Below are 11353 nucleotides of genomic sequence, written 5' to 3'. Positions count from 1 at the left end.
AACAAATATTTTTTCAAATACTGAAAATTTGGAATAAAAATCGCGCGATTTTTAGTCCAAATTTTCGCCTGCGGCGCTTTTTTGATTTCAAATATACATATATATTACAAAAACAAATATTTTTACAAATACTGAAAATTTGGAATAAAAATCGCGTGATTTTTAGTCCAAATTTTCGCCTGCGGCGCTTTTTTGATTTCAAATATACATATATATTACAAAAACAAATATTTTTACAAATACTGAAAATTTGGAATAAAAATCGCGCGATTTTTAGTCCAAATTTTCGCCTGCGGCGCTTTTTTGATTTCAAATATACATATATATTACAAAAACAAATATTTTTACAAATACTGAAAATTTGGAATAAAAATCGCGTGATTTTTAGTCCAAATTTTCGCCTGCGGCGCTTTTTTGATTTCAAATATACATATATATTACAAAAACAAATATTTTTACAAATACTCAAAATTTGGAATAAAAATCGCGCGATTTTTAGTCCAAATTTTCGCCTGCGGCGCTTTTTTGATTTCAAATATACATATACATAGGTATATTACAAAAAGAAATATTTTTACAAAAAAAAAAATTTTTATAAATAGTGAAATAATGCAAAATCGGACAATTTTTGACCTGAATTTTCGCCATCGGCACTCATAACTTTTACGATAAAACCACGTTTTAATAAGTGCTATGAAATATAAAACCTAATTTAAATGCTTGCTGGGTTGACTACTGCTGTATACTCTTCTCTTCAACTGTATTTCAGTACAAACTGCAAATGCGGTCGGAAAAAACCTAATTTTTAAACTTCTCCTGGGGGTTCCATAGGGACACTAGGAGGTTGGGACTTTCACAGTTATAATGGTATGACCTTGCTCTTTCTAATGGGTGTGGTGGGTGGTGCCACGCCCCCTCCCTCTCCGCCCCCCATTCAAATATATCGTGGTAGTAAAGGAAAGTTTTGCCATATTTAGTAGTCAAGTTCAATTTTGTGCTCAAATGAAATCATTAATAGTTTTAAATTTAGTTTTTTATAAAAAAAACATTTTTGTATTCTGTTTATATGCACGTATGCAGAAATAAGTTAGATATTTAAGCAAAGTGAGCTATACTTTTCTACAAAAAATTATTGTACATTAAAAAAAGAAGAAAAATGGTCAAAACTGGTTAAAGTGTTGAGGAGCCATCGTTTTGTCGCGAGTTATGCGGCTGTTTTTAAATTGGCACAACAAATCTATATTATCGGTATTACTATATTTATCGATGAGTACATCGACCGCAGGGATAGCATCTTAGAACGTCAAGGAATACCTGTCCGGCCAGGCGATGCCGAGCTCGAAATATTTTTTTTCTTGTGAAAAATTTTAAGAAATTAACACAAATTTTTTAAATTCAAAAATATATGTGAAATATTATGACTTCTAATCAGAAAATATTATGAAATTTTGCAGTTTTGTATGATATAGTCCGACCAAAACAATGAGACAAGGAGCGCGCATATATATTATCATACACCTACATACCTCCGCAAATATCAGGTCAGTCCATAAGTTCGTGCGTTTTTTAAAGGTGGTTTTAAAATTAATAGAAAATATGTTTAAAGTATTTATTAATCAATAATATATTTTTCTTCCGTATTTACAATGTCTTCCCAACGTTAAGGCAAATTTTTAATTCCCTGCTCAAAAAATTTTTTGTCCTTGGAGCCAAAATACGCTTCGATATCCCTTTTTATAATATAGCTTTTTTTGAGGAGTAGTTCTTATTACTCATATGGGATTGAAGACTACGGAAAAGGTGATAATCACAAGGTGCAATATTCGGAGAGTGTGGTGGATGCGGCATTAGCTCCCATCCGAGCTCGTTCAACTTGCCTAATGTTTGCTTTGCGGTATGAGGTCTTGCGTTGTCGTGGTGAAACAAAACTTTGCGTCTATTCACTAAAGACGGTCGATTTTTGCTAAGTGCCTCATTCAGGTTTGATAGCAGATGGGAATAATAATCAGCAGTTATCGTCTGGTTTGGTTCCAGAAGTTCATAATAAACGATACCGGCCATATCCCACCAAATAGACAGGAGACTCTTCTTGGGGTGAAGGCCATCTCTAGTGGTCGGTTCTGGTGTTTCGTCTTTGGCGTTTGTGAACAGGATTATTATAAAGGACCTACTTTTCATCACCAGTAACGATACGGTTCAAAAAATTTTCATTTTCAAGCTGTTGCAGCAGCTGAGAACACACATTCACTCTCTGCTGAAGATTGGCGACGGAAATTCTATGCGGAACCCATTTTCCCAGCTTTGAAATCTTTCCCAACTGAACCAGGTGCCTGTGAACTGTTCCATGCGATGAATTTAACCTCTGAGCTATAATATCGGCTGTCAAATTTGGCTCAGCTTCCACGAGTTCGAGTAAGGCGTCGGAGTTAAAGACTTCAGGACGATCAGCGCGCGGGTCATCCTCCATGTCGCAGTTACCACTTTAGAATTTTGAAAACCACTTTTGCGCAGTCCTTACACTCACGGTATCCTCTCCGTGAACAATGTTTATTTCTGCAGCAGCAGTTGTTGCATTTTTACCACTTTTATAAACAAAAAAATATGCCTTTTATCCGCGATTAAAAGCACTTGTTGAAAGCACAATACATACATCAAAGAAAATATAAATATTTCCGTTATATTCCGCGAATAATTTTTTGTATGCAAAAATCGTACAAAAGTGCAATTATGGGTAAAATACGTACGAACTTATGGACTGACCTGATATTTAGCTGACACAGGGTGAACTAATTAAAGTACGAGTATTCGTACTTCTTTATATCGTCGAGTACATTTTTCGTTTTCATATTAGGGGCTCTGTTTTCTCACATTTAAGCTAGAAACTAATTTTAATATATGCCACATATACCAGAGAACGTCAATTTTACGTCCTCTGCATATACCATTATACAAAATTTTAAAACTCATTTTATGTTAGAATATGGCTTTAATTGAAATGTGTTGAATTGTTGGTCTATGACCACGGGTCTTTAAGTTTAAAATTAGTCGCAGTCAACATCAACCCAAATTCATTGTTATGCTTCAACGAAATTATATAGCGTATTAACGTAGTTGTTAGTGTGGATGCAAGGGCGGTATAATAGTATTATAAAACCAATTCCCTTTGTCTGAGGGAACTCGATGGAGATGTTGACGTCGGTGAAGAATTTGGAGGGAGTTCAAAGGTCTGAATTTAATGCTGCTAAAAGTGGTACGGTTATTGCGCCAATTAAGAAGAAGAAGATACCTGTCGGTATCGTATGTAAAACTGCCGCTGCACGTGCCACAATGGAAGGGTTGGCGAAGGTGTATTGTGTGAAGAACTCCCTATCAGACTCAATTTAAAGCTACAATACTACGGGTGTGTTCCAAGCAAACTTAGCCGCCATCAAAAAAGCAACGGGTTCGATGACAGTGCAGTCGAAACTGGGCGGGGAATGCCCAGGTTCACTTTCGATAGCATGAAAATCGTTTGATATTAGGCTCATCTGGTACTTGGTCACAGTGGCGTTGTATGAAACTGCGGGATGGATGAGCGAGTTAGGCAGGGAACCTGTTAGGTAGTTTACAGCGACAACCTGTGGTCTGCTCTTGGATAAGTGATCTACTCAACTCATCGAGCGCTTGAAAGTACACAAACACGACTGTGAAATCCGTTCTATTTACTTTAATGAGTATTATTGGCTAGGGTTTCTGGACACATGGGAAATGAAATGATTGAAAAGAGGGGCAAATATGCCTCTAATTGGTATTGAGCCTTTCTGTGAGGTTACAGAAGGCCACATTAAAGAATTTATCAGAAAGTGGTAGTATAGGGTGATCAATCATGAGGTGCTTTTTTCAATAGTTAAAAAAAAACAAAAATGTAAATTATGTTCAAAACCTTTATTTATCATTTGAAAGGACATTCTTTGACATTTACTTTTTGAATATGACTTCATTCAAATGTTGGCCGCAACTACGCTTAAGGTGGTCCATTCTGAAGGCCCAATTTTCAATCACTCGTTCGAGCATTTCGACTGGTATGTCGTAATGTTGGCTTCCAGAGCTTCAATCGTAGCTGGTTTATCAGCATAGACCTTGGACTTCACGAATCCCCAAAGAAAAAAGTCCAAAGGTGTGATATCACAAGATCTTGGTGGCCAACTCACAGGTCCTAAACGTGAAATCAGCTGCTCTCCGAAATGACTTCTCAATAAAGTCATTGTTTCACGAGCTGTATGGCAACAGAACGCTGATTTTCATAATACAGTTGAACAATTTGTAGACGTTGTTGCGGTGTGAGTCTTTCCATGATGAAATGCCAAACGCTGTTCAACAAATCCACGATGACAGTTTGCCACAACTCGCGCGCGATCTGTAAAAAAAACGCAAATGAAAAAAATTCCTCTTAATTGATCACCCTATAGAAGAAATTCGTTGAACACTGGCGAAATTCTATCGGTCAACGACAAGCAAAATAATTCCTATCACCGGACAGAGGAATTTCTGAGAAGTTTTTTTTTTCTCAGCAGAGCAGACTTAAGATTTTCAACTGGTTACTGTGCAAGCCACTGTAGCCTGAGATATCACTTAAACAAAATTGGTCTCTATGAGACCATCATCTGTCGATTCTGTGAAATAGACACTGAAAATTCAAAACACATTTTTTGTGAATGTGCTCCATTAGGCAGAAAAACGTGGCACATATATCTCGACAACAACTTAATAAATCTTATCAAAACTTGGTACCTTGCTCCTCACCTCATTCAGATTAACATAAATATTATTAAAATTGAATAACACCACACCCACTTTTTTACATGTTAGGAGAAAATTTCTGTCCACCCGCCTGATGCTAAAAGTTAAGCTCATTGTCCATGAGTTTGTTTGATTCCAAAAATTAAAAGTTGGCACAAATTAAATTTTACTAAAATTGAGCGAATTTAAATATTATTTACTTGTTTTCCTTATATTAGATTCATTACTTTTATTTTGGCCAATTTCAATACTAAATTTCAAATTAACGACTGCTTTTAATTCACTTCGTCACATTAGTTCGCCATCTTTGAATTTGACTATACGAATGATTTCCTTTCGAATTATTTCCGATTTTGCAAAACAAAATAAAGTAACTTAACAAAAAGTGTTCATAAAATGGTTTACTAATCCAGCCCATATTCAATATTATTGCTATTTATACATTTTTCTTTATAAAATTTATTCGTTCTTCAGTTCAGTCTTTTCTTAATTTGTATTCTTATTACTTAGGTAGAAGTCTGTCATAACATCAGACAACTGCTCGGCTTCGGCCACAGTAATAGCATTATACAGTGATGCCCTTATACCACCTACTGAACGGTGGCCCTTCAATTGAATCATCCCTTGACTTTCCGCCTGTGATAGAAATGCTTTTTCCAACACATCCACACCCTCGACACCTCCAATGCGGAATGGTACATTCATACGTGAGCGCACGCGTTTCTCTACTGGACAACTATAGAAGCCATTTGAGTTCTCGATTGCATCGTAGATGGTCTTTGACTTTATAGCGGCCATTTTGGCCATACCCGCAACTCCACCATTACGCTTAATCCACTTGAATACCAATCCCATCATGTAAATACTGAAAAAATATATATATATATAACACATACTTTTTATAGATCAAAAATAAAGTCGGATCTTACCAAAAAGTTGGTGGTGTATTGAGAAGTGAATCATTTTTAGCCATTTGTGCAAAGTGTAAAATGGACGGTGTTTCCTTCATGTGGTGCCCAATGAGATCTTCTCTGATAATAACTACTGTTACACCAGCTGGTCCAATATTCTTTTGTGCACCGGCAAAGATGACACCAAATTTTGTCACATCAACAGGACGTGAAAGAAAATTCGATGACATATCGCAAACTATTGGCACATCATTTGTTAGCACTGGCACAAAGTCGAACTCCACTCCATCAACCGTCTCATTGTCGCAGTAGTAAAGATATGAGGCATTCGGGTCAAGTTTCCAAGTATCCTGTGTGGGCACAGTGGTGTATTTCTTCACCTTCGGTACTACCAAATTGACCTTGCCATATTGTTCAGCTTCCTTTGCAGCTTTGGCGGACCAAGACCCAGTCACAACATAATCAGCTACGCTTGTGCGTCCCATGAGATTGTAACACACGGCCGCGAATTGTCCTGTGCCGCCGCCTTGCATAAAAAGAATTTTATAATTTGATGGAATGTTAAGTAGTTCTCGCAGATCATTTAAAGCTTTTTCATGAATCGCAGCATAATTTGCTGAACGATGAGACATTTCCATTACCGAGATACCAGTTCCATTGCAGTTTATTAAATTAGCTTGCGCTTCTTTCAACACCTGAAAGAGAAAGAGAGAGAACAGAGTTTTAGAACCGAAAGCAAAGAGTTTAATACAAAAACAATTAAGCGCACAGCACGATGGAGAGAATCCAGAAGGTGACGCTATTCCGTTTTCAGTGAGTTTAAAAGAATCTAAGTATGATAGATTACCAGGATTGGCCAGCTCAAACAAAATTGTGTGAGAAACTTCGGCTGCCATGTCACCGGGTACTCGGCAGCAGAATTCTGCCCATTCATTTCATGCGTATTCACACACTCGTCCAATCAGACGACAACAACACAACCTCAGTTTTTTCGTAAACAAATCTCGTTTACGTCACCCAAGCAGCTCACTTCTTCAAATTCGCTGAGAACGCGATAACGGTCTGATGTTGGTACATCTCTGCATTCCACACATCCGCTCTTAGTGAATTTGATTGGTGATTGTGTTATTTGTGTAATTTCTTCTTCTTCATTCATTCTTGTGCGTCTTTTCACATTTCTCCCATGCAACTGCACCCGTGTGATGGTATGAATAAATTTCTCACAAAAATTCTCTCTGATTGGCGTAATCTTCTACTCTATCATTTTTTCCAAGAACCGCTATCCCGCTAACAGTAAATTTGATAGACTCAGTTGATTTGCTGGCTTAAGAATTGTGCATTTGTTTTCATTTTATTGTTGGAAGTAATGAACAAATCCACACAGCGATTGCTTAAGCAATGCATTAACGATCGAGTTTATCGTACTCCATCGTTATCACTTTTGTTTGTCAAATTGTTAGTGCAGAGCCAAAAATACTTTCGCGTTGTCACAATCTTGTAATCTATCATTTTTGAAGCGCACAAGGCACCTTTGCCATGTTTTTTCTAGAGATAACCTAAGTAAATAGAATGGAGCTCGTTTGCATCCTATAAACTATAGCAGATAGCATTTTGGGGGAGAAGAGTGGTAAAATGTTATCTTCAGAGACGATAAATTGAACTTGGACCACCCGGAGGGTTGCTAAAAATAACGGCGAGATTCTGCGCAACCACTGCAGTTACGTTGGGCTGTGTTGGTAGAGGGTGAACAGAGGTTAAAAAAAAATTGACAAAATCAATAAATAGAGAACAGAGCTGTAGAATGTTCAATCAGAGGATATTTATGCATGATTCATTCTTCAAAAATGTTATTGCTTGATTGCAAATATAAAAGTCGATTTTCGAAAGGATTGAAAATGGAGAAATCTTTAGGGTTTATTGAATCATTGAAAATCATTCAGTAGAAATGCGAATGAACCACACATTTGGGGGAATCCAAACACTTCTAATACTCTTTAAGCAGTATAATTAAGTAATTAAATTAATTCTGGCAAATAAGTTAGCTAATACAGGGTTTTTCAATAACAGGTGTTATTTTGAATAGCCCGCTATTTCGGAGATGCCACTTTTGAAGCTGTCATTTTTTTGATATTTGACAACTAGAAACTACGCCATTAATAAAAATGGAACGATACACGCTTAAACAACGCAAACGCATTGAAATTATTAAAATTCACTATAAAAAATGGTGAAAATTTGGCAGAGACGGTTCGTAAAACTCGTACATTTTTGGGTCATCGTGAAGCACCTTGTTGGACCGCAATACAGAAATTGGTAAACAAATTCGAGCTGTTGGGACAAATTATATATACATACTAGCAAACCCGGCCCCCTTCGCTGGGCACACTAAAATAGAATAGATATGGTTTAGAACAGAAAATATATGGTTTTCATATTATTTATTTCTTTATTCAAGCGCTTTGGCATAAATAATATTTTTTGTTTTTCTATTTGTTTTTGAGTAAATATAAAATATAAATTGAAAATCAGGAAAAAAGAAGATTGCTTTTAAATTTCAAATCAACGCATATGAATAACTAAGAAACAATCGTCTTTTTTCCTGATCATCCATGAATTTTTCGTTTCAATTTATATGTTTTATTAAGCATTGGAGCACGAACACATAATTTCATTCGGATTTCACATTAAATTCTCAAATTTCGTAAGAAATTATTCACTGTTCCAAAATCCACTCCAAAAAAAATGCACAAACAATTTTTACATGTTGCACTTACGTTTTTTCCTTATGGCATCCAAATCAGAAAGAAATATTGACACATTGTAACTCACACTGTCAATTTGACAGTTCAGTTCCGCCCCAAGCGTTAAAAAAGTAAGCGACATTATGGCTGGTTCAAAAGAACGCTGTACCCGTTGCCAGTGCTCCGAATTACAACCAAACTTTACGAAACCCATTTTCAATACTTACTTAACAATGTGCATAGGTTTGGTTTAATTCGGTGCAAAGACACGGCGGGTCCACGTTTTGGCATATATTTCGAGACCCTAGTCATCAATAGGTATGAAAATTACCCCGTATTAAAGCACTTATCAACAGCTTTCATTTGATACCCATATTGTACAAACACATCCGAAGGTTACCTGGGTCCACGTTTTGACCTATATCTCGAGCCCTATCCACCAATAGGTATCCAAACTATACGGAAACCATCTTCAATACCTTCTTAACAATGTGTGTAAGTTTGGTTTAATTCGGTGCAAAGACACGGCCGGTTAGCGAACACACACTAAAAGTTGACTTTATTTTATATTACAATGTAAGATTTTTTTCAGTTTGTTTCCGAAAAATCCAAATATCTTACAGAACCCTATTTTTTTCCAAAATAAAATATGTTACTCGTGGATAATGTAGCTTTCGAAAGGTGAAAAAATTTTTACAATCGGTCCAGTAGTTTTTGAGCCTATTCATTACAACCAAACAAACAAACAAAGTTTTCCTCTTTATAATATTAGTATAGATATATAATTGGCGCGTACACCCTTTTTGGGTGTTTGACCGAGCTCCTCCTCCTATTTGTGGTGTGTGTCTTGATGTTGTTCTACAAATGGAGCGACCTACAGTTTCAAGCCGACTCCGAGCGGCAGATATTTTTTTATGAGGAGTTTTTTCATGGCAGAAATGCACTCGGAGGTTTGCCCTTGCCTGCCGAGGGACGACCGCTATTAGAAAAAAAGTTTTCCTTCATTTTGGTGTTTCACGGATATTCGAGCATAACTACTACGAATTCTGAATGGCTATTCGGCTACGGCGGCCGCCTATTTTTTTGATTATACAGCAGGTTTTTGACGCACCTTCAGATGTAAATATTGTCACATAGAAATTTTTTGAGTAGAAGTACCCAAATGGCCATTCATATTGTTACAAAATAAATTAGTTTCCTTTATGAATATACAAAGTGAAAGGGAAGTGTATTTTTGATTTACATATCTTTATTTTTTATTGCACTCGCTGCACGTTAGTTGGTTGCAAATATATACGAATACATTGGTTTTGCCGCTTACAACGAATGGCTGTTGTGTGAGGTGACATTGTGTTTAGGAAAGAAAATGCGGTACCATACGAAAAATAAACTATATGCATACATACTTCTTTATATCACCAATACTCCTCAGCATATATTTAAATTTGTGAAGGTTTAACACTCCCATTTGTTCTTAGGCGATTAATTTTTTCAGTCAGTCTCGTTCGTGTTTTGATATTTGCTTCTATTTTGAAACGATTCGATAAAACAGTGAAGAAAAATACCAAATTGCTTTTTAATTTTATGAACCATTGACAAAACAACTGAAGTTGACTAAGCACTTTGCTACTGTTGTTGTTGCAATTCACAAAACCCTGCAAAGCACAGTGATGTTATAGGTCGTCGTCAGTAGGTTCAGAAAACAGCTTGCTTCTACAAGGTGGAACTCGAGAGGCCCATTGAGAGTTGGACTCAGTACTTTCTTCTTGTTTGGCAATAATTTACTGAATTCTTATGCAATATTTTAAACTATTAAACACTTATTAATTTTAATTTATAAAAATAAATTTAATGCATGAAATTAAAAATTTATTTAACTAATAAATTTAAAAATTTATTTGATTAATAAAATTAAATAAATAAAAGTAATTAATTTTTTTACAAATTTTTAATTAATTAAATGAGATATTTTGATCAATAAATTTAATTAATCACTTATAGGCTCAGTTTGGGAACCCATCTTAATAAAATTTTGTGTACATATATTTACTACTTATAACTTTCTACTACCACAAGGTCACAGTATTATTATCCTGGAATTTTTTTTCCAATATTCTTTATACTAGGAAGCTTTTTTTATAAATTTCATTTCATCAATTTTTCATTTCCTTATGCAGAGCCACAATTCGCCTAAACAAGGCAATACTAACCTTTCACATCTCGCGGTAAATTTCATATTGCCAACAGTGGCTGATAAGATAGTGTATTGATCTTTTATTTTATTTTTAAACCTATTTAATTAGGAAAAACAATATTTTTAGCAAAAGCGGCTCAAACTAACCTCTTCCGGTAATTTAGCTGGACCAGCGGCAAAATTAATGACCATTTTGACTTATTGATCTACGAAATGTGTATGTACGTATATTTATTTATTTACGCGTCGACTAAACTAGACAGAAATTTAATAAAACAATCCACGTTGAAGCGACTTTGGCTTGAGACTGAAATATTTGGAATGCAAACACTCGTCGACGACAGTTACGAATGCTTAATCGCGAAGCGATAACTAAAACCAGACTTTACAGACTTGCAAGCTCACGTTGATAGAGTAGAGAAGTATAGTGCGTATATACATACATGTGGATGTGTATGCATATTGTTTTGGGACGATGAATGTGGAACTTTACATGACAACCCGTTGTCAGCTCGAGTTGCTTTCTATGGCTGAGAGACAGACAATGAACTCGCACTAATTTTGCTGATCAAAAGTGATAAAAATGCTTACGATGTATGTATGTACTCGTATTTATGTTGGATTGTGGATGTAAAAAAATTAAGGGTGAATTGTTAGTGTTATGCAGTAGCGATTTCTTTAATAGTTTTTAAAGAAAATTTGAAAATATGATGTATATATGTTTCAGT

The 11353-nt window shown here is 35.7% G+C and overlaps 1 protein-coding gene across 1 annotated transcript; it reads right to left on the bottom strand.

The window, feature by feature from the left end:
* Window positions 1–5154: 5154 nt before the first annotated feature.
* LOC129236234 (probable phosphoserine aminotransferase) lies at window positions 5155–10999 on the bottom strand. Its single transcript, XM_054870495.1, has 3 exons — window positions 10773–10999; window positions 5709–6385; window positions 5155–5644 (listed from the first exon to the last, which is right to left on the bottom strand). Exons 1-3 carry the CDS (start codon window positions 10815–10817, stop codon window positions 5266–5268), a joined length of 1101 nt encoding a protein of 366 aa, XP_054726470.1. The 5' UTR covers window positions 10818–10999; the 3' UTR covers window positions 5155–5265.
* Window positions 11000–11353: the final 354 nt, after the last annotated feature.

Source organism: Anastrepha obliqua, chromosome 1, assembly GCF_027943255.1.
Source record: "Anastrepha obliqua isolate idAnaObli1 chromosome 1, idAnaObli1_1.0, whole genome shotgun sequence".
Classification (NCBI taxonomy): domain Eukaryota; kingdom Metazoa; phylum Arthropoda; class Insecta; order Diptera; family Tephritidae; genus Anastrepha; species Anastrepha obliqua.
Note: the sequence above shows the minus strand (reverse complement) of the source record. Positions and strands in the feature narration are given on the sequence as shown.